This window comes from Magallana gigas, chromosome 9 (genome assembly GCF_963853765.1).
Source record: "Magallana gigas chromosome 9, xbMagGiga1.1, whole genome shotgun sequence".
In the NCBI taxonomy this organism is placed as follows: domain Eukaryota; kingdom Metazoa; phylum Mollusca; class Bivalvia; order Ostreida; family Ostreidae; genus Magallana; species Magallana gigas.
The window spans coordinates 26,764,782-26,790,511 of NC_088861.1; the positions used below are offsets into that span (position 1 = coordinate 26,764,782).

The 25,730-nt window shown below is 34.4% G+C and overlaps 2 protein-coding genes across 2 annotated transcripts in view; both read left to right on the forward strand.

Moving 5' to 3' along the window:
- Window positions 1-25,730, forward strand: part of LOC105319912 (E3 ubiquitin-protein ligase TRIM71) — a 241,989-nt gene that overhangs the window by 199,502 nt on the left and 16,757 nt on the right. The window contains exon 2 of the mRNA XM_066070929.1: window positions 3,317-3,414. The gene's annotated coding sequence lies outside the window, so the exon portion shown is untranslated. The remainder of the gene's footprint in view (window positions 1-3,316; window positions 3,415-25,730) is intronic.
- On the forward strand, window positions 19,732-23,163 carry LOC136271874 (uncharacterized). Its single transcript, XM_066072441.1, has one exon. It carries the CDS (start codon window positions 19,732-19,734, stop codon window positions 23,161-23,163), a length of 3,432 nt encoding a protein of 1,143 aa, XP_065928513.1.

Consider the following 25,730-nt stretch of genomic DNA (forward strand, 5'->3'; position numbering starts at 1 on the left):
AATAATTGAAGAAATATATTGTTAGATCAGCAATTTTATAAACTTTTCAAACAAGATTTTTTTCAAAACCTTTCAATGTAGCCCCAAATTATTGCATTTTCATTTCCCTTCAGTTGGAGTTATTTCGAAAATAAGTGTAATGATCGCACCCGCGGATAAATAAGGTTTACCCCACAAGTGTATCGGACATTTATCACACTGAAAAATCCCTTTTCATTAATCACTTTATTTTGGACCTTACGTTCAAATTCAACATCTGCTTTGTGATATTTTCTCACAATTTATCTTATCAAAGTTATTCAATTAGTGATTGACACTTTTCGGACTCTAGTCCATGTTTCGGGTTTCAAAGAGACATGGCTTTATGATAAATTTGACCACACTCCCATCTCATAATATTCAAAGAATGATTCCTTATTACTTGTATTAATATCATTTCCAATTTCTACACTTTAAAACAACATACATTAAAACCACTATAATAATGATATGAACTATCATAAAGCAAATAATACAATTTTCGTCGGGTTAGTTTTTTTTTCAGTTTAGCTACGTACAGTTTCGAATATCGGGAAGTGACCCTCAATACACTATTTAAGTAATGTTTTAATAAGAACCCTGTTAAAGCCGCAAAGACAGAAATGTTTTGTGAGAGAGATCTGTTTCCTCTTGAAACAAACATCAAATAATTAACATCAGTTTTACATATCTGTACAGAAGCGAATCCAGAAAGGGATTGCCCCCCCCCCCCCCCACCTCCCTTTCAAAATGTAAAAGAAAAGAAAAGAAAAGAGGAAGAATGAGAGAGGAAAAGTAATAAAAAAGAATTTAAATTTAAATCGGCCAAAATACACATGCATTTAAAGGAGAATGTGTCGAAATTGCTTGTAGTTGTATAACTGTAGATAGGTGTTTGCAATGCAACAATAGTTATAGTGACACGTAGCATCAGTAGGCCTGCCCCCCCCCCCCCCCCCCCTTTTCTCGCAACAACAAATTTTCTTAAATTTACATGTAAAATATTGAATTATCCTGCCCCCTTTTTTTGGAGTATGTAAAATATTGAAATGAAAGTAAGGAGATTATATATATACTACGCAAACCCAGCCCCCCCCCCCCCCCCACACACACACACACACCGATTAGGATTTTAAAGGTTTGGATGAGTCCCCCCTTTCAAAAACGATACTTTTTGTATTTTATGGCCAAACAAAAATTGAGTATCTCAATATGTTAACTAGCATCTAGTCCAATTTCTTCAAACTTCTGTAATGTCTAGTAATACGTACATACTTGTACATTCATGACTTGTCTATACAAGTTAATTAAAGAATATATATGTTGATAGTCTTTAGTCAGACACGTGACGATTTAACGATGAGAGAACATCATATCACTGTTTTGAAATGTTATTATCATGCAAGTTTTCAATAAAATATTTTTAATATTTAGATTGTAAAATTCCTATTCGATTTAGATACACTAATATTTAAAGACGTCAAAATATTCAACTTTGCACGATGTTAGAAAACAAAACTAAAAACCATTGACTGCAATGCATGATTCTCATTTTCAGTCAAATTAATGCATTTTCTAATGATCATAACTATATCAACCAATATTGAGGCTAGTTTCACGGTTTCGTATGACTCAAATTATAAAAAAAATGGATAAGCTTCTAAAGACTTTGCCCCATGGACCTCCTAATCATAGGTGGGTCTCCAAGCGACCGTCCCCAGAGGCGTAGCTAGAGCTATAACGAAGTATAGGCACCAAATACGGCGAGGGGTCTGGGGGCCCCTGAAGGTAGGGGGTTCAGGGGGGCGAAGCCCCCCGACGGGAAAACATATTTCATGTTTTATAGAACACACAGAAACAAATTTTAGGCACTTTTCGTACATAAAATTTTGAGTTTTTTTAAAGATTTTTTTCGTAGTAAAAAGGCAAAAAACATTTTTTAATACAATCCAATATTGTTTTCACCAGCAGTCTTTTTTAAGCGTTATCAAAGTGAATGACGGAAAGAAACGGGGAAATAAGATAGGGCAAATGCCCATTCGGTTTCATCGTAAAATACAATTTTGAATTTATTTTATCAATTAAATGAATTCAAATTTATCATAATAAAAGTTTGCAAAATCACAATTTCTAAATAAATTCAGTTTTTATTATGTTTACAAACGATAGAGAAAACGTTTTTGTTGATTGAAATCGGTTTGTTTTTCATAAAACTTTAATTAGTCTATGAGAAAAATATGGAACAGAGACTCACTATATGATAAAAAAGACCTTGAAGTTGTAAAAAAAAAAATGACATTATTGGAAGTTTTGATATACGTATACGCCTGTTTGAGTCAACATATTCCAAGTACATGTATTGAACATATTTAAAGGTAAAAAACCGATGATATGTTAAATATTTATTGTTTTAAATATTTTTTTTAAATATCAGATTTATTGATATTTAAAATGTTTCGGTATCTTTTCCGTCCGTGCATAGATATTTTACACGCCTTATCCACCCATTGTTTAGTTTACTATTAAAGGGAAAACATTAAGACTTTGAAATTGAATGTCATGATTCAAAAACAGTTGTAATGGTTACTTTAAATTTTGGTAATAAAAAGAAAACAGATATGTTGCTTTGGGTTTTTTTAAAGTCGTACATTATGTTACACGAAGTTAATTTAATGCGTCGATTTTTATTAGCCGCAAATTTGTCAATGATAGTTGAGATCGCAATATGCCTCGATCTATGAATGATTTTAAACATTACATCCAGTGTTCTTACTTTTGGTTTATTGCCCGACATGTTTTTCACTGCTGGATTGACTGCGAAATAATTAGCATCATCGATGTCACATATTTGTGACCTCAAACAATAAGAGTTTTGAAATAGGAAAAAGAAAGAAATTTGCTGCGTGCTTTTTTTTAATTGAAATGTGACATTTTAACATTTTTAATTTTTGGTCTTAAAATGATGTGTAGGCACGTGCCTTAAGTGCCTAACGGCTGCTACGCCATTGGTCCCTATCCCCTTCCCCTGAAAAAATTCCTGCAAGCATACATGCATGAACTGTACTTACATGATCGCAAAACACGCCCAATATCTATAATTCTCTCCCACCTACGTGGACTCAGGACCATGGCTAAAGACATTGTTGTACTTTATTCCAGATATTTTTTTCTCGATTCCTGACCTTTGAAAATTTTCTGGATCCGCGCCTGAGGATGCCCCCCCCCCCCCTCACATACCTTCTACGTTAAGCACGTCCCATCACGAACAAATGTTTACAATATAATATGAACATTGCAGGAAGCAGGCGACCCTGATTGACGTAGCTACCACTAAAGAAATCACGTGACGATTGTACAGGTAACCAGACCCGGAAGAGAAAATACCCGAATCGCCGAGTGTGAAGGTTTGTAGTTTGTTTGTAAATAAATAAAATGATAATCAAGAAATAATAATGAAGAACATAATCAAAATTGTACACTGGGCACCGTGCACATTATATCAATGTTTTACCGTCAGTTACCGAACAAACAGTGTAGACCAGTGTCATTGGTGTGTGAGTCGGGGGGGGGGGGGGGGGGGCACGGACCGAGAAAGAAATCCTGTAAATGTTGGAGAATGCGCGAAGCGAATCCTGACGGCCAGCGGTTAGCTGCAGAACTGTAGCTCTCCGGGGAAAAAAATATTCTCCGGTCTGTCAATATTTTTTTTCCGGAGTGCTACAGTTCTGCAGCTAGCCAGAGGTGAAACCTGAAACTGGTTAACACTATAGCTCGTGCTGGTTGGGAGGGGGGGGGGGCGCTTTAGATCCTACCTCCCTTCCATCCGAAAACACTTTTGACTACACATACAAAATGACATAGAATTTCTAAAACCAAGTTGTTTGTTTATTAAGGTCTTCCGTTTTCCAACGGAAGACCTTATTTCTTTTTCCCTATTATTCTTCCGTTTCCAACGGAAGACCTTATTGTTTTCGTACTGTTTCTTATTATTATTTTTTTCCACAAATTTTGTGCACGCGATTTCTCAGAAACTATTCGGCCGATTTTGACCATTTTTTCACAGATGATTGCCAGAGGTCATAATTTTAGACGTTTTTTTGAATTTTTGAAATCGTCACTTCCGGTACCGAGTTACGGCCGATTTTCTATTTTTTTACGACCTATTTTGTGCAGAGCTGATCTCAGACACTATTCGAGATATGAATACGAAATTTTCAGGATAGGTAGTCTATAGTTTGAAGTTGTGCACTATTATGTTGTTTTACGCCAGTGGCGCCATTTCTTGGAGCTCGCCTAGGCACGAAAATTGGGTTCGAATTTTCATTCAAATTTTCATACGTTTTGATCTGTATCTTTTTATCAGTTGATATTTTCTTACAACATATATAACAAAAGTGGTAGATAATCAAAAGTTCTTCCCAATAAAATCAAGAAAAGGGGACTGGCCCCTTGATTTAGGGGCCAAGACACTCGTAAACTCTATTACGAATAACTTGAACATGATACAGATTTTGTAATGCATTATAGAAGCAAAGTTGTTGATCCTAACACTATCTATCAGAAAAAATCATTACCACGTCCATTTGTTTCGTAATTATGGATTTTTAGGGGCCAAAGTACTTAAACTTTGACGCAATATATCCAAAGAAGGAGACATATTTTGTTAGGCAATGTAGAAGAGAAAATGTTTGCATTGATGATTCTTATCGATTTCACTAATCAAAACACCAATGTCTGTCCCCATTAAGAATCTAGAGGGCTGGCCCCTAAAATATTCAGTCATTTGCATCTAAAAAATGAACAACAATTTTAGATAGGTGTAAGAACAAAAAAAGGTAGTATTCCTAAGAGCTTTTCAGCGAAATTATTTTCATATTCTTTAATACTATTTTATCGCGGTAGTAGGTATTTGAAACACCGATTATTAAACTGTGCCTATGGTGCTCAGTCCATGTTCATCATACTATTAATTTATCGGGGTGAGTATACATTTTATAAAAATACAATACTCATATACTCAAATATGATTAACGCATTATAAATATTTCAAAATTACGCAAAATATATTATATCCATCATGTTCAACACATTTTTAAAGTAATTAACATCATGTCAGATAGTCCGTTTCCGTTCCGTCCCGTTTTCCTTCCCGCGTTTTATCAACAACGCAACCCATTCGAGTTGTAATTATAATACTTTATTCATAACAATTTATTGTAATGTACTCGTAATTAATTACGCTGTTCAACAACGTTCTGTTGGTCCTTGCTTGTGTGATCTATGCATGCCTGTACTCTGACAAATTAGATAACTATAAATCGTATTTCATAATACGTACATGTTGTACATACATGGAATATTCTTTTAAAAAGTATTTCTTCACTTCTGCAGAACAAATTATTGCAATAGATTTATTTTTTTTTGTAAGCATAAATTAAATACATAATCCATTATAAAATGTTGTTGAGTTGATAAATGTACTTATTTTTAGTTTAAAATTTTGCTATTTGGGTTCATTTGGGTTAACCGGTGAATCGGAGAATTAGCCAATGAGCGTTACGTATCTATATTTGGCTTTGTTTACAAAGAAGAACGCAATTATTTCTGTAGCTGCTTGAGAAGTTGAACTTCTTTTCAATCCCTTCAAAGTGTAAAGACTAGAGTCATACGCATCAATTATCAAAGAGAGTGTGTGTGTACATGACAAGAATTCAGTGTAAGTATAGCAGTAAGTGCATGCATTTGGGATGCAGTTAATGTTGAATTTTCTCACAAAAGTGAATCGTGGGTATTCATCGATTGCATGCGCCATTTTGTACTCAAGGGCTTCAGCGGATATAGTTTGATGAAATCATTAAAAATATTTCAACACACAAAAATTGGAATGGTTGAATACTGTGTTGTGTTATTATTAATTATGCTGATATAATTTGTTAAAGTAAGATAGGCATATCTGCAGAGACATGACTATAGACAGGTCCAGCGCAATCTCCTGATTTCTCCTGTATGTGTAGCTCGAAAAAGCTATTCAGAATACTCAATAGGTGCTGATTAGGGACGTAAATACATTCCTGGTATGATATATATTTCTTAAAACGCCAGTTATGACAATTAACATGCACTTATGTAGAGATCTGCATTTTGATTAGATTGCTGTCATGGCTACATGTATAACTTGTCCTGTTAGCATAAAATTTTAGTTATTCGAAGGAACAGAGAGTGTCTCAACATTCAATAAGATTTTTCAAGGTATGTGGTAAGAGCACACGTACGTGCTATCACAGACGGGAAATGTAATGTAATAGTTATAAACACAGGGATGTCTGATTTTCAATGTACCTATCTGAATTATGCATTATTTGTGTTCGAATATAGACAGTCTACCTATACATCCCTGCGAATGTTATTGTCATTTAAATTTGAGTTCTCGTGGTTTTATTTCACCCTTTCACTTTTGCAGTAAAAATCATGCCTCGTGTTTATAGTCTATTGCATAGAATCTAGGTACTTGTAGTCAAATATAAAATCTAGAGGTTTATTGATTTTAAACATTATCTTCATTAATTGGTGGATAAAATGTGTTATAAATAAATGCGACAATCATACTTGCCAACACCCGATTTTTCAACCCTCCACCCGATTATTTTTTATGACCCGGCGGGTCATGCTTTTCGCCCGATTTTTGTCGAACGACCCGAAAATCTCCCGATTTCCGGATTTGGTTCTTATTACGTTGCGCGTTTGATTTCCAGTTATGAACCCAAGCTGAGCTTGGATTTATGTAACGCATAAACAATGCCGATGGCTATAACAGACACATTAGTTGTAATTATTATCGTGAGTTGTTTTGACTAAGCGAAGGTTTAAATCATTAAGTATGATGGCTTCCAATAAGAAAAGGTCTTCATCGGGGCCAGCGGAATCAAAACCAACAAAAAGAAAAGGATATTTTTGAACCTATCAACATATCTGGGAAAATGAATTCCCATAGGTAAAACAAAGTAATAGAGTACACAACGAGGCATTTGTGTTCTATGTAACGCACATTTGAATATTGGATTTTGGGCCCAAAATGATCTGACTAAACATTCAAAAACGCTAAATCATGTATAGAATGCTTTTTAATACACAAAAAACTTCCAAGTCACTTACAACTTTCATGCCATCATTTACAGAGTTCAAAAGCAAGGTTAATGTAGCAGAAACTCTTTTTGCATTTTTTTTTTGTTGAACACAACCTTCCATTTTGTGTGTCAGATCACTTTACAAAATTCAAAATCAGCAACTGCATGTTAGTTAAAATGCTTCTTTGCAATAAAGTATTACACATAAGTTTTAACACATATTTCTATTGTATATACCTATGAAATGCATGGTAAATATGTCGTGAATGTCGTTACGCGCTATGACCAGATTTTTTACTTTTCAAATCTGGTCATGACCAGATTTTCACATGTTGGAGGTTGGCAAGTATGGCGACAATACAAAAAATAATTTTTGTCTGCTATTGCAACAATTAACATGTTTGTAGAGATCCCCCCTGAGGATTAATTTTCGATCCGCGCCTGACCTAATAATAGCATCAATAGTGAAACAGATTATACTATTTTATGCAGAATGTTCCTTGAAAATGGCTCGATATACTAAGTATTTATACAAAACAGACACCCATTATTTTTGTAAAAACATGGCATTGCACATCACAAGCATCAAATCAAACATGGCTATGATTTTATTAAGCAACAATGTTTATATTTTCAACCTCTCTACATGTGGTTGAACACGAACGATAACTCTGTTCTGAATATTATCGTTTAATGTAAATAACAGCTAGATGGTGAAATAAGACATACATCTTAAAAGGTTTACATGTTTTAACATAAATCCAAGTAGGATATGATATGAAAAAGACCAGTACTTACGTATTTTGAGAATATAATTATCCGAACACTTAAACTTCCGCTTGAAATTTCACAGGAACTGAACAAATCTCGGTGAAGTCTCGTGAACTTTCATTCGAGCACCTCTGGATTTATAACATACTTAGCAACGATAAAGAAAACATTCCGAACACATTCGCAGGGGTGTATAGTTAGGATCAAAAGCGCATATGATATTTATTGTTGCCTTCATTTAATGACGCTTTATTGCAGAAACCAAATTCCTTTGATATTTTACTTTTTCTGAAAAAGTCTACATGTATTAAGGTAGCTTATTACACTGTGAAATAGTTTCAAATCAGCAGAAAATTACTTGATTTATATGATAGATATCATAATGGACAAGAATTATTTAAGTATGATAGGCATAGAATGTGTGCACAATTATGGATGAAAAATTACACATGTTCAAAAATTTAAGTGTTAACATGAACAAAAGCTCTAGGCCGCTTCGAACTCATGATCTGTGGTTCAGAAGCCCAATACTTTAACCACTGAGCTACGACAATATACAACCCAATCAAAATATTTAAACAGTTTAACAAAACATTTAAATAGCTATCTTGTGACGTAGTGTCTTAAAAAGTATAAGTGTAGGTTTAGTGAGGTACGTTAATACTTTACATAAAATCGTATTTATTTATAACTAAGGAGAGAGAGAGAGGGGGGCGGCAAGTTTAATGAGTGAAATATTGAGGGGAAAGTATACAAGTTGGAATGCAGCGCTTTACTATCAATAAAGGAAAGCTATTTGATGAATACTATCTTAGAAACCCTCCTCTTTCTGATTCTAATTAAGTCAGCAACTTTTTGATCCTATATACAAAACATTATATTTTTCAATGTCTGTACAACAAAAAATTCCAATATTTACAAGTCCACTATGTCATTTAAACATTAAAATAAATATGAAATTGAAAAATGTGTTGCTATCACTATCAGAAACTCTTCTTATGATAAACATAATGATAGATGGTTTGAATGGAAAAATCTTTTTCTTAATATTTAATTCAAGAGGTTAATTCATTTCAATTTATGCAAAATTGTATCAACTTGAATAGTTTTCTATATTTATAAGATCATGACTTTTATGTATGTTTGAATGTGTTATATGTATTATTAAATGAAAAACTGTAAATCAAAAAAAAATCTTAGAAACCCCAGTACTTTAAAATTTCTATTACTTATGTCGACATCAAATCGCGTAACTTTTGAGAAAATATGAAAACTAATAAGCCAAATTTTTGAGCTGGTCCATTATGGGAGGTAAACACTTAAGATTGTTGTTATTTTTAACTTGGTTTTCCATTGGATAAATCTGGTTATTCAATATTGAAATGGTAGGGCAGACGAGTAGGCAGCTGGCTTCCAAAAGGGTACCCTTATGGTATGGATAACTCCTCCTACAGTGTTCAAGATAGGTAGTTGTCATTTTGCAGTTCAATTGTTCATATATAAGAGATACGCATATTGCTAGGATTTTGATTTCTAATAATTTATGAAAAATACCAGCTGTTGAACTTTTCAGTTTTTGGCAATATATTGCATATAGGGTACGCTTATTGTACAGATAGATCCTCATACAGTTTTCAAGATAGAAAGTTGCTTTTGAAGATCAATTGTACATAATTATGTAAAAGGTGTGTATATTGGTAGGATTTTGATTTCTGATAATGATAAAATTACCAGTTTTTGAACTTACCGTAGTCATTTTATGGCAAAACAATGCATATAGTGTATCCCTATTGTACTGATAACTCCCCCTACAGTTTTCAAGATAGGAACAGGGTTGCAAATAACATTTTCAAACCCAGGGGCCATGTGGGCTCCCAACTTTTCAAGTTTTACAAGCCCACAATAGTTTATAGGGGCCCACTGATATTCACAATGAAGTTAGTTTATAATATTGAAATATATACATGTAGAATAAAAATTGTAAAGTGCCATTATTAATTTGAATTAGATCCAATTTATTAAATTTAATTCTCTATGTGTTCATACATTTTATAGATGAGATGTTTTGTAATTGTTAGAATAGCTAAATGACAAATAAAATTAGTCCTGTATTTCTGTGTATTGTGGAGGCATTAGTCCAACCCTTTGACCCAGTTACAACTGTTATAACTGTAAACAAACGGTTTTCTGATTATTTTAACATTAATTTAACAGAATTATTAATTAACTTATTACAAATTACCAACTAAGAGTAATTACAACACTAAAAGTAATAAACATCGGTTGCACAGTATGTGGTTGCATCACCGGTATTTATAACCCCTAAAGATAAGAAAATCTCGAGTTATTAGTTACAACAGGGGTTAACTGATGCTGTGAAAACGTCTTCAGAATTAGTTAATTATCATTTGATTGCCTTTGGGGATAACTTAAACGATTGTAAACTCATAATACAGAGCGACTTTAAATTCTCTTATGGAGGAAATTCCAACAAAGTTGCCAATCAAAAAGTGACAATTTCGTTTAGTTGGTCCTTGATTGCCAAAAAATTTTATACTCGCCATCTTTAAGAAATGGTCGCCCACAGTAAAAATTACTCGCATTTGCGAGTGGGCGAGTGGTTATTTGCAACCCTGCAGGAAGTTGTTCATATATATATATATATATATATATATATATATATATATATATATATATATATATATATATATATATATATATATATATATATATGTGCAGAATGCCAAGATTTCGATTTTTGATAATTAATAAAATAAAAATAGCATTTGAAATTCGTCATTTTTTGGCAAAAAAATGCATTTAGGATGGGGGGGGGGGGTGTCTTGTACTGATAACTTTCCTACAGTTTTCAAGATAGAAAGTTGTTCTTTTGAAGATCAGTTTTACATATATCATAGGTGTGCATATTGCTAGGATTTCAATTTCTGATAATTAATGAATACAATTCATATAAAAGAAAACCGGGTTTGCTGTCGCATTGACAGTTTTTCATTTGTTTAATCCTGCTTTACTATAAAAGCTACTTTACTTTACCTCTGCATTGCTACATTTTATATCCTTTTGGCCACACCAATATAATTTTCTTGTTCATTGGAATTTTGTGTTTTAATAATAAAATGATCATTTTTTGTAGCCAAAATATTTAGGTGGTATATAAATGAATTTGAGCGGACAGTTATATTTCTTCTACTTGTTTTTTCATTTATAAATTAAAACTATTTAAAATGGAAAAATAGAGGGGAAAAGAACATAAAACAGCACAGAATTTCCTGGATGCGTAAAATTATTAATAATGTTAAATATTAAGTTCTGTAAGCTCACCTCAGCTGAAAGCTAAAGTGAGCTTTCTGATCACATTTTGTCATTTGTCTGTCTGTCTGTAAACTTTTCGCATTTTCAACATCAGCCAGGAAAGCTGAAGCTTATGTGAAAGCATACTCAAATAATGAGGATTCAAAGTTAAGAAAATCATGACACTCCCCCCCCCCACCCCCCGGTGTAGGGTGGGCCACAATGGGGGGGGGGTCAAATTTTTACATAGGTATATACAAAGTAAATCATTAAAAAAATCTTCTCAGAAACCAGTCAGCCAGGAAAGCTTAAACTTATATGGAAGCATCCTCAGGTAGTGTAGATTCCAAGTCGTGAATATCATGACCACCAACGGTAGGTTGGAGCCACAATGAGAGGGTCGAATTTTTACATAGGAATATACAGAGTAAATCATTAAAAATCTTCTCGGAAACCAATCAGCCAGGAAAGCCGAAACTTTTGTGGAGGCATCCTCAGATAGTGTAAATTCAAAGTTGTGAAAATCATGACCCCTGGGAGTAGGGTGGGGCCAAATGAGGGGGGGGGGTGGGTCAAATTTTTGAGGAATTTCAATCTTTTTAATTTGAGGAATTAAGCACATTCACTCTGGTGCATTAAGGTTCACTTTTCTTATTTCACATCTAGGATTTTTAAAAACTAAAATACAATAACTAGTAAGTAGTGGAGGGAGAAAATGAACCTTTATGCTCTCATGTATTTAAATCTTTTTATAAAGTGATGGGGGAAGGGGGGCTAAAATAAAGAGAACTGGAAGTTAACTGTGAACAACAAATGAAAATTTTGTTATTTATATTTACATCTACCAAGTAATTATTTCCTCTATTTCTTACGAAAACTTACAGTTAATTCATAGCTCTATAGAAACAGCCAGGCTGAAATGTACATGACTTGTTTATCGATTGGTCGAAATATACAGTGGGTGAAACTTGAGAAGAAATTGATAGGTCTGAAATTGACAGGCCCTGTTTATTGATTGGTCAAAACCTACAGCGACCCATAAAACATCACGGACTGCATACTTTTGTACATTAACAGTAATTTAGTGAATTTTACTTACTTTTCATAGTCAATTTATTGATTTGTTAAAAGAGAGATGTTAATATAAACAATAAAATGTTTTCTTTGATGATTAACGCAGGTTATGGTTTTTTTCTGCAATGTCGCTACCTTCATATCCTGTATGAATCACCAAAGAAAGCATTTTATTGTTTAAATATTGCATATAATTTTTTTTTTTTGGTAAAAATGGTATTCCATAAAGGTAATTATGTCAAAGATTAAGTATATGCTAAAATTAGTGTAAAATTCGGATATTCATTTTTGGTTAATCAACCGAGGGGCCACATGGCACAATATCCCTTCAACGACCATATAAAGCCAGTGTTGCTCAGGTGAGCGATATGGCCCATTGGGCCTCTTGTTAACTGAGTTTTGCCTCTTGAACTTAGGAGAAAATGGAAAATTCTTTGTTTCTGCTCTCTAACTTTTAAAGTGATGCATATATAAAATTGATGTTCCATATGAGATTAATTTATAAGAAAATTTAGGTCTAATTTTAATTTTGTTTCAGTCTTAAGATTTTTGACATAGTAATGCCTCTTAAGCTTAAAAGAAAATGAGTAATTTTCAGGGATACCGTACATAACTTCTTCTGTAAGCGAACAAATGTACTACTAAATTTGGCATTATAATCATGGGCCTCTCAAAATGGTTGATTATGGAAATTTTATCACAGCACTCAAAGCTAATTAGATGAGAAGACTATTTAGAACTGACACAAAATGGGTAAAGCTTTTAGAATCAATTTTGAAAATTAGTATTTCTGAAATATAGAGAAATGGTCCAGATTATTCGTACCTTCAATGTAAAAATTTAGAGAACTCTTTTTGGAAAGAAGTGCTCCTCAGCTGGTTAAAAATAATTGAGCAAACTCCACTTAGTAAACCCCAAATTATAAATGATAATATATGGTACAATCCCAAAATCACTGTACACAAGAAATCTATATCTATTTGAATCTATATATCTATCAAAAGTTATGTTAATAAAGGATTTATTTTTGTTAGTGATCTACTTAATATAGATGGAACATTTATAGAAACACATTAATCCAAAGACAAATTTTATAGAGTATGCAAGTTTAAGAACTGCAGTTACAATCAGACTGCATACACAAGATGTACACTTACCAAACTTACAGAACACAATACAATATGGACCAATTATCCCTAATCATATTCTATTGTTTATTAATACTTGTAAAGGTTGTTAACCCATATACAACATACTATTAGACAAAAAAAGAGAAATATGTACATCTACCTGGTATATCAAAATGGAGAGTAAAGGATTACAACAATTCACAAACTTCTTTGAATAAAATTTTTGAACTCCATTTTAAGTGTACACAAGAATCAAAACAACATTGGTTGCAATAGCAAATATTTCATAGGATTGTTCCTACAAATAAATATCTTTTTAATATAAAAAAAAAGCCTGAGTCTGCTGTATGCACCTTTTGTAAAACATAAGAAAAAAGTATTAGTCATTTATTTTATGAATGTACTATAGTAAAAGAATTGTGGTGTAATGTTGAAGAGTGGATTTTTACACAGTTTGAATTCTCGATTACATTTGATATTCAATCAGTTCTTTTTGGAAAATATAAAAATAATAAAGAAAGTTATAAATTTTTTAACCTGATAACTCTTATTGTGAAGCATTAATTTTTTTCATGTAATATAAAACTAATCCGATACCAAATATACATGCTTTGAAAAAGGTCATAACAGAGAATCTTAACTGAAAAATATTTGTTGTTGAAAAGATGTAAATATAAGGAATATGAAAGCCACTGGCAGAATATTTGTGAAAATTTGTAGTTATGTAGACAAGATTAAGTTTTCTTTTTTTTTGATTTTTGATCTCTGTGAACCCTCATATCTTTTCAATTGTCCTCAGAATAGTATAGTCTATACATGTATAGTAATCCACCTGCATAATCTCTCTCTCTCTCTCTCTCTCTCTCTCTCTCTCTCTCAAAATCAGCTTCATTTCCTATAAATTATACAAAAGTAGAAATAGCTTTAAGATTATGTAATAATACTACTAAGTAGAAGTAGTTTAAAGATTATGTAATATGTTTTTAGAAATGCTCCAATCACCTATTATGTTATATATGTACATATGTTGTAAAATGAAAAACCCAATTTAAAAGATAAAAAATGTGGCCACCTGTTTGGGCATGCGTGGCATTACAACACATCTAGTCTTAATTAGTTCATATAATGATACATATTATACCGTAGTTAGAAATGGTACTTCTGCAAGCATGCGCTCGATTTTTTCCAGTCGCATAACTGTTAAAAATCTCCCATATTTTGCTCTCGAACATTGATTTGACAAAATAGGGCAATCTTCATGATGTCATTTCAGCATTATGACATCACTATAGTGATAAACTTATCTACACTTACATTCAGTATTTTTCAACCATCCTTAACCTCATTTTTAGAGCTCATTAAAGAACTTAAATTTTTGGGGCATGAAATGCGTAATGCCGTCCGCTCTTAAGTTCTTTGCTTAGTTATAGGTGAAGGTCAAAGCAAAATTATCTGAAATGCAGTGTACAAAATAATCATCTCTTTTGTTTATGCAGGATATGAAAATGTTTATTGTCCATATTTTTTAGATGCCAAAGAGAAAGAGCAAGGGCATGAGTGAGAGGGTGAAACGCCTAAAAAACAAACAGAGAATGAGGGATGCAAGGCAGAAGCAGCCGATCCCTTCAAACGAATTAGATCAGCCACTTGAAAGTTCTGCTACCTCTTGCGGGGTAGTAGATGGAGCTGTCTCAGCTCCCCTCGGTAATCTTCCGGGGCAGGTTTCCATGGGGTTTCCTCTGGAGGAAGAAAAACCCCTGGCCAGGATGCAGGCCTCTCTTTGTGAGAAAATGCATCCAAATGCCCTGAGTTCTGCATCTTCTCAGGGAAGTCGTCTGTGTGCCCAAAGCGGCGGCATGGCACCGTCCCCTGACTCCCCACCGTGGGTTTGTACCTCACCGAGGGTACCTGAGCCGAACACCGTGCACGTGTCTGGCTCAGCAGGTCAGGCGCAGCTGGGTATGTCATCCTCCTTTAGTGGGGATGAGTCCAGCAGGATACAAATTGATGCACCCAGAAACTTAACGAGAACTAAAAAGTATACTGAAAGGAAATTAAATCATGATACTGTGTATATGAGAAATGAATGTAATGACAGTGATGATGATGATGATGATGATGATGATGATGATGATGATGATGATGATGATGATGATGATGATAGAACCAAAAACAACAGCATGTCAACAACAAATAAGGTATGTGTTTCTGTTCAAGGGTCTTATCATCAAGCTGACATTATTTTTGGTGATAATGCAGGAACGCAGTGTGTAGCAAACTGTCTTGCAGCCATGGCATTTCAGAGGATTAAGGATGCTAGTTGGTGGGAAAGAACAGACATGAACACTGTTTTAATTACAGGGAATGAGTTATATACATACTTACAACGCAGTTCAACAATTGTTAGTAGATACCTTTTGGTCGATGAATTGCCGGAGTTTTTAGAGTGTTTTAGTCAGACATTTGATTTCAAAGCAAATGAATCATTACCTACTTTGATCAATCTATCTATAGGTGAACCTCAGTATGATGACTTCAATGCATTTCCACTTAAAGAGGCTCTTCAGATTGCTCTTGCCAACACAGATGGATGCTTTGTTTGCTTTGGCGGAAATACGTTTTTAATAGGGAAAAGAAATGAAGGGTATTTTACGTTTGATTCCCATTCTAGATCTATAGAGGGATATCTGAGTGAAAGTGGAAAAAGTACAAGAATTCTGTACAGGACAATCCATGAACTATTCAGTCATATTGTGACTTTGGCCAGGTCGATGGGGTATTCTGAAACTGTGCAATGTGAAATTACCGGAGTGCACTGCTCAGTGAAACTATTTCAGTGTAGGAAAATATCTGTTCCAATGCAGCAAAAAGGAGAATCTATAAATATTGTAGAAAACGAAAATACTTCAGAAGTGCAGGTAGGAGAGAGTTGTGATGCTGTATCAAATACTCATTTATCAAGACATGATGACGTTGAATATGTTTTTAGTGAAAATAATGAATTTAATTTCATGCCTTTGTCAGATGTGGAGAAACGGAAGTTGAGTCAATTCATTGGAATTTTTTGTTCATTTGTTGACAGTTCCAAAGACGTGCCGGTTGAGATATTAAACATGGAAAAGCCAGTTGAGGTGAAAGCCATTGATAAGGATGGAAATTGTTTTTTTAAGGCAATTTCGTTTATTTTGACGCAAACACAAGACTATCATGAGGTAATTCGCTCAGCGGTTTGTCATCATTTACTTCAGAACCAGTTGCGTTTTAAACCATTTTTAAGACATGATGAAGACTCTGTTGAAAACCATATTTTAAACACTCGTATGACTAAAAATGGAACATGGGCAACTGAAATAGAAATTTTGGGAATTTCTCATTTGCTTAAGACTGATATCTACACATATTCAGACAATCGGTGGGTTCTTTTTTCTGGGCGAATGGTACATCCAGATATAGATATTGGAAATCTGGGGTCAATTTATTTGCACCACAAAGACCAGAGTCATTATGATGTTGTCACAATGGTGTCAAGTAGGTCAGCTACTTTACAAAATCAATCTGTAGCATCAAGTGATGAGAACATGATTAGATATAAAAAGCAATTAAGGAATAGAGAGAGAATGAGAGAGAAACGCAACGATTTGTCTGAAAAGCAAAGTGAAGATTCCTTGAAACAAGTAAAAAAACTCAGAACTTCAGAACAGGTACTTGCTAAGAAAAAAATGCGGTACATGGATGATGAGGCATTTAGGTCGAAGACTAGAGAAGCCAGTAAAGAAAGGTATCTGAGGAACGAAAATTACAAGGCAAATTTAAAACAGAAGAGCATTGAAAAGTACAAGACAGACGAATCTCACAGAGAGGACGTGAAACGTATGAGTTTACTGAAATACAAATTAGATAGCACGCACAGAGAAAATGTTAAAAGAAGAAGTACAGAAAAGTATAAGTTACAAGAAGACCACAGACAAAATCTTAAAGATGCAAGCAAAGCAAGTTACAATTTGAACTCAGAGGCTAAGCGACTAAAGCAAGAAAACGTTTCGAAGAATAGACAAGAACGGATTGACAAGCTGAAGGTTGACTGCGAAGTAATGAACTTACTGTAGACGTATTTTTTTTCACGGGGTCATAATTCCGCGGAATCACAATATCAATTTAATCCGCGGGTAAAAATTTACGCGGATTCTTTGAATGAAAAAAAATCATTTGAATAAGTATTATTAGATTTAGTTCTGAGCGATTTTCATTACCTAGAATTTGTCCAACTTTGGACTTAAATTGTAAGAACTGTTCACAATGAACAGTAATTATCGATTGTACACTGGTCGGTAGTCATTAGTTAGCCGTCAAGATGTTACGACGCTGGCTAAAATCGTCTTATGAAACACCACATCTTTAATTAACTATCAATTTATGGGTTCACATGTCGTTTAAATTATGAGTTGATCAGTTTTATCAATTAAAAGTTAGAGCACAAAGGGATCTGAAAATTGCAGTAAAAACACGGGTCTTAGCGTGTAGTTAATTGGGTCATTGAAAGACAGACCCGCTTGGGGCTATTTATCGTCCGATACGTGCCGTTATCTCAAGCTGGGAGAAGTTTAAATTTCATGCAAGTAAATTGACAGAAAATTCAAATCTTTAGGAGATTAAATTATTTATTATGTGAATTCTCAATACAAATTTGATCGACAGTTTGCACAGATAAAAACGATATACATTGGGTACACGTATATGCAAGTGTTATATAATGTTGTAACTTCCGATTATCCTTATTCATGTAATGCAATTTCAAAATTTCATTCCAAAATGCACTTTAAGTACACTGGGAATAAATTCCGCGGAAAATTTGTGCCCGCGTTCATAGCGTAAATTAATACCACGCGGACAAAAGTACGTCTACAGTATTTAAAAACATCGTCAAACAAGGACCAGAGTACACATGTTGTTGTTGTCATCGTTTGATGTTTGAAAATCAAGTTCGTGGATGTTCACATGAAATGTATTCAGTAAAACAACAGGCAAAGAATGTGGCAGATCAGTGTTTAGATCGCAAATATGTTCACCAGTGTGGCGTGTCGTGTCCAGACTACTGTCAAAAATCTTCAATGTGGGTGTGTTTTACATGTCACAGAAAAATTATGAGTGGAAAAATCCCACAAGAGTCTGCAGCTAATAAAATGTTAGTGGAGAAAATTCCACCAGAGCTCAGTAATTTAAATTCCCTAGAACAGCACCTCATAGCTTTACACATTTCTTTCATGAAAGTCATGGCTCTTCCACAAGGTGGTCAAAAAAATGTGCACGGACCTGTAGTGTGCGTTCCATCAAATATAAAGAAAACAACCAGTTTGCCACTGAACGTTGATGAGAATCTTTTACTGAGGGTAAAACTCAAACGCAAGTTATCATACAAAGGCTACTTCGAATACCAATTTGTACGTCCGCGACACGTAAAGACTGCTTTTGAATTTTTGAAACAAAACAATAAATGGTACCAAGACTTTTCTTTTAACAGTAATTGGACTGATAATGACGATCATTGTCTGTTGAGTGATACTGTAGAAAGTGATGAAAGCAATCAGGAAATGTCAGATATTGAGAAAAATCACAACCAGGAAGTCGCAACTGACACATGTTTACAACCTATGGACATTGCACAAGAAGTCCTTGATCATTATTTTGATGATGTCTATAATATTGCGCCAGGTGAAGGACAAAACCCTGTAAGAATGTTACAAGAAGATGGAAATGAAGCGAAGTCATTCCCACATTTATTTCCATCTGGCAGATTCTCATGGAATGAAGAACGAGATAAAAGAATAACGCTTTCTAGATATTTCAATAACAGACTTATGAACGCAGACAATAGATTCGCAAAGGACACAAATTATATATTTTTTGCGCAATTTATGTCAGAGCTAAATCAGGTGATTGAAAAAACTCAGATATCAATACGGAAGTCTTTATCCAAAAGTAACGATGGAAAGTTGGTGACATCAGACATGCTACAAGACCCGAACGTGCTTTCTAAACTTCTCAGAAATGACGAAGCCTTGCGATTTATGCAACCAATAAGAGGAACACCTGCGTATTGGTCAGCAACACAGAAAGATCTTTTTGCAATGTTGCGACAGTTAGGAATCCCTACATGGTTTTGCTCTTTTTCTGCCGCTGAATTCAGATGGAATGAAATAGTCGGTTGTATTTTGCATCAAGAGGATACTGATAGAAATCCGTCTGATTTGGACTGGTCTGAAAAAAGTGAAATTCTTAGAAGAAATCCAGTCACAGTTGCCAGAATGTTTGAGCACAGATCCCATGCTTTTCAAAGAGAAGTCATTCTAGCACCAGCTAACCCATTAGGTAAGGTTGTAGACTACTTTGTAAGAGTTGAATTTCAACAAAGGGGTTCTCCTCATATGCATTGTTTGTACTGGGTCGAAGATGCACCAAAATTTGGGGAAGATAGTGAAGAACGTGTATGTCAATTTATTGACAAGTATGTGACATGTTCCTTACCATCCGAGGTTGATGACCAAGAACTAAGGCAGTCTGTGTTAAGTGTTCAGCAACATAGCAAAAACCATTCTAAATCATGTCGAAAAAAGGGAACAGAATGCAGGTTCAACTTTCCAAGACCACCATCAGAAAGAACTTTCATTGCTGAACGATTTGAAGAAGATGCAGAGAGTCTTAACACCGATCTGCAAAGGGACACATCAAAAGCTAAGGATACTTTACTTACGGTGTGGAATAAAGTTCTTGATGATAATAGTGAATATCAAACAACTGAGGAGATATTCAGAGATATATCTCTATCGCAGGAAGATTATGAGATCGCACATAGAGCACTTACGTCAAAAACAACAACTATTTTGAAACGTAACCCAGAAGAAATGTGGACAAACCAATACAACGAATGTCTCCTTAAATGCTGGGATGCCAACATGGACATTCAGTTTGTTCTTGATCCATTTAGTTGCATTGTGTACATTATTTCTTACATCTCAAAATCAGAACGAGAAATGGGCATGTTATTAAAACAAACAAAACTTGAGGCAACTGAAGGGAATCTTAGTGCAAAGCAAACAATAAAAAAAGTAGGATCGGCTTATTTGAACCACAGAGAAGTCAGCGCACAAGAGGCTGTATACAGAGTATGCAATTTGAAAATGAAAGAGTGCTCAAGAAAAGTTGTACTTATACCTGTGGGAGAAAACCCAACACGCTTAAGCAAACCTCTTTCACAGCTGAAAAGAAAAGGGAAATCACAGTCAGACGACTTCGATGAGGATGAAGATGAGGAAGACATTTGGATGACGAATATTGTAGAAAGATATGAAAATCGCCCACAGACTGACTATTTCAATCAAATGTGTCTTGCAGAGTTTTGCTCGGAGTTCAGGGTACTTGCAAAATCTCAAATTCCACAGGCTAAAAAGGAAGGAGTATACGAATTGCGAAATGGAAAAGGTTACATCCAGAAAAGAACGAGAGGTAAACCAGCTGTCATAAGATACCCAAGATTCAATGCTGAAAGTGCCTCAGAAAAGTATTTTCAATCTATACTTCAGCTTTATCTGCCGTACACGAGTCAAAGTCAGCTGAAACCACCAGGGTTTGATCTATATGAGTCATTCTATAGCAATGGGTTTGTCAGAATAGGTAGCGATTTGCAAGCAGTGAAGGATGTGGTCAACGACCATCGAAATCAGTTTTCTAAAAACGAGCAGGCAATTGAAAATGCCGAAGAAATGTTTGAAATGATTGGCGAGCCTGAAGATGCGTGGGCAAATCTTTGTCCAGAAACTGAAATGAAGCGGGAAGAGTGTTTAATTCAGAGATCAAAATTGGGCTCAGAAAACAATATGAATAAGGAAGAAACTAAAGAAATTGAAAGTGAAGATCCTTCAGATTTTATATATCACATCAGGGAAGCTTCGAACTCAAGACAAGAGATGCTACCATTGCTGCAAAGCTTAAATGATAAACAGAAAGAGGTATTTTATTCAGTGCGCGAATGGTGTCTGAAAAAAATATGTCAAGAAAAAGCAGAACCATTTTATATTTTCATAACAGGTGGAGCAGGAACAGGGAAAAGTCACTTGATCAAAGCAGTTCATTATGAAGCCTCAAGGCTTTTGGGAAAGACATTGCCAATACCCAATGCTTTATCTATTCTTCTTACTGCCTTCACTGGAACGGCTGCCTTTAACATTGGAGGAAGCACAATTCACCATGTTTTCGCGTTGACAAAAGCACTACCTATTCCATATGAACCCCTTAAGGAACAAACGTTAAATGCAATAAGGTCCAAATTAGATAATGTGCAAATCTTGATCATAGATGAAGTATCCATGGTCTATAAACGTCTATTGTATTACGTACATGAACGACTCGTCCAAATCAAAAAATGCAAACAACCATTTGGTGGTATTTCGGTCATTGCTGTAGGTGATTTCTACCAACTTCCCCCAGTTAAGCAACGAAAAGACGAGAGATTGTATCAGACAAATGAAACATACCCTGTTGACTATTGGTTAGACTTCTTCAAAATCATTGAGCTGGACGAAATAATGCGTCAGAAAGAGGATGCTGTATTTGCTGCTGTTTTGAATTCTCTACGTGTTAGAACATCTAAAGAGGAAATATCGAACGAAGCTTTGACTGTTCTGAGAGATTGTATAAGAGAAGGCCCGGATGACGTGTTGCATGTTTATTCTACAAACGAAGAGGCAAATGTTTTCAATCTCGAAAAGTTGCAATCGTGTTGTGTAGATTTGATAGAGGTAAATGCAGAGGATTACCAGAAAGACAACACAACAGGAAGGTTAAAATTACGTGACAAACCATTGATCAGAACCAAAACCGATGGACTCTTATCTAGACTGCTTTTAGCTGTGAATGCAAGGGTTATGCTTACAAGAAATGTTAATGTCGAGGATGGACTTGTAAATGGTGCGATGGGCTATATTTCGCATTTCGAGTTTGGTGAAGATCATCAGAGAAAATGCATTAAACGAATTGGTGTGATTTTTGACAGTAAAGAAGTTGGGAAACTTCATGGAAAAGCTACCTCATATGGAAATCAGATTGTGATTCAAAGAATTCAGGAAGATGTAAATGAAAAGAATAGCAAAAATGTAGTTCGACACCAATTTCCCTTAAAACTGTCTTGGGCGTGCACAGCACACAAAGTGCAAGGAATGACTACTGACAGGGTAGTAGTGAACTTAGATCGGACTTTTGCTGCTGGTCAGGCATATGTAGCCATTAGCAGAGTGACATCAAAGGATGGGTTATACATAGAGACCGCAGATGAAAATATATTTAAGAAGAAAATTTACGCTGATCCAGATGTTAAAGCATCAATGAACGTCATGCAAAGATTCGTCCAAGACGGAATGGGTGAAAATCGACCAATCCAGGATGAACAATTCAAAACGGTCCTTCTGCTTAATGTACAAAGTCTAAGGGCACACATACAGGACTTAAAATCAGACAACAGACTTTGGAAAGTAGATATTATTTGTTTAACAGAGACGTGGCTGAAAGACCAGGATGATTTTGCAGACTTTGAAATTCCGGGTTTCACCTTTTATGGCATTTCAAGAGAAATGTGCTATGATGCTTCTTCAAACATTTTTCGAAAATTAAGCCAAGCTAGAGTCGGTGGAATAGGTGTGTTCTATAGGAAAAAAAAAATGTTCGAGTTCACGAACTTCCCCTAAAGAATATTGAGGGTATGGCGTTGGAGCTTTGCAACCAGAACATCATTCTGATTGTTATTTACCGACCAGGCATCATTAATACTGCTGGTTTTTTAGAAATTATTCAGAATGTTGTAAATGTGTTCCAAGAACAAGGATATCAGTGCGTTATACTTGGAGATTTCAACGAAGATGCCAGATCAAAGGGGCCAATTGCGTGTTTTCTTCAGTCAAAAGGATTTGAACAAAGAGTTAACTTTTCAACAACAGAAGGAGGGACTATCCTTGATCACATTTACATTACTGAAAGAATGTCCGTTAAGGTTGAGAAAGTCCCTGTCTACTTCAGTTATCATGATGCTATCAAGGTATACCTTATCATTTAAACGAAACCTTATGAAGAGTACCATTTATCCAAAGATATTTTGTATAAGATATTTTCCCTCTCAATATGAGGATGGCATGTTATAAAAATCAAAACAATATAATAGGTATAGCTGAGATGTGAAGAGATATTAATTTCGTAAAGTCGCTTTTTCCCATTGGAAAAAAGTTATTCCTCCTATTTGATTTGTCAAAAACTTAATAAAAACACCTGTTCCTCTTTAAGAAATCATTTAAAACATTTTTCTTTTTCAATATCACAAAACTTTTCCCAGTGAAGAATTGTGTTTTAAAAATATTTTGAAACTTTGCACATATTACCAGATACAACATATAAATTGCCTTAATTAATACTTTTACCCATCACATTAAAACGTATTAAAGAGGCGAATCCATTTTGCTTTATATCATGACAAGGAATCAACAATCTTTCTTTCTTTATATTATTTTTATCATTTTCAGTTTATGAAAATTGATAGCTCTTAATGTTGGATGCAATTTCCTTGATTGATAACGAAAATTAAGAAATCGCATATCTTATAGCAATTCAAATTCGACAACAAAACAAACACACTCCACATGAAACAAGTTGTTGGGGTTTTTTGGTAGCAATACATGTAATCGTTAAGAAAATCATGAACCCTAAATTGAAAGGACATTCCCTTTTCCTAAAAACCATACGAAAGGTTCATGAATGCGAACATTTTAAAAATATGGATATTTAAGAGATCAACCCTGTGGATCAAAAATGGGAAGAGACTTTGGTGTTTTAAATGGTGAAATCGACTACAAACAATTATACAGTTATTACCTGTTCAAATAAAAAAGGTTAAGGATTTTGGTATCTAAAAATCCCTAAATAAGTAAAAAAAAAATGTTAAACAATAACAATTGCACTGATAGATATTTTTACGATAAAATGCATTGCGATGTCTTGATAGTAAAAAAGTTATTTGTGTTATAGACTTTACGAATCTCATAACTTTTAATTTATGGGCCTGATTCCGTGTCATGATTTCGTTAAAAGAACTTTAAAATCTCGTCACTTGTTATATATGCCATAACAAATTATCAATTAAGTACGCATAGAAATATTAACTTAAAAATTCTGCACTATTTTCGCGCCGTATCAAACTTCTGAATATCAGGTCACTGAACCACATGACTCATACATTCGAACTACAGTCATTTTACTGGTAACGAGTATGTGCCAGTGTCAAATATTTCTTAAAACAATTATTGGAGAAAAATAAATAAAAGGTTTTTAAACGGCTCAACCGATTTACGTAAAATTTTCAGTTCTGATAGGTATTGATCTGAACCTTGTTGGAAATTTTTTTATTGATGACGTCACTTCCTGTCTTGAGATATCGTGGATTTATCTGTTTTTATAGGGGTATTTTGTCTGCAGAACTCCTCTTTTACCATTTAAGATACCATGTTAAACTTTTTAGGGCTGATAGACGAAAGACTGAAATAGTCTCTAATGGTCATTAAAGGGGCAAGGTCACGATTTTGGTCAAATTTTATTTTTCTGTTTCTATTATTTACAATGCTTTAGAAATGCATTTCTTATGATCAAATTAAATTTAGGTGCCAGTCGATGTGTTTTAAATAAGATACATGGCATACAATTCTTCGTCAAGTAAACAAGGCTCGTGCCCTGTTTTTGTTTACATAGGTTCAATATACCAGTGAAAAACTTTTCAAGCTGATTTGTCTATCTTCTCATTCATTTTAAGCATAAATAAACAGTTCCTAACGATTAACACATTCGCGTGAGGTCTAAAACTGGAATTTTCACTTCAACATTCAAAATGTAAACAAAAGCTTTGTTTACATACCGAAGAATTGTAAGCTCTGTAACTTGCTAATAACTCAACGAATGACGCTCAAATTTCGGTTGCCTATTAAATGTGACCTACTGAAGCATTGTAAACATTAAAATCGAAAAAATAGTTTTTGACCAAAATCGTGACCATCCCCTTTAATAATCTATATGTCAAACAGCGCCGAAGCTCGCCCGGCCGAGCTTGATAATTAAGATTAAAAAGGCGTCGTGAATTTTCTTGGTTTTCTTTAAATATCTAAGAACAAACAAACTTAATTAAATCAAAAGCTTTTATTTGACATCAAGAAAAGGGGGCTGGCCCTTCAAATTAGGGGCCAATAAGGCTCTAAAGATTTTCATTGTTAACTTTAAA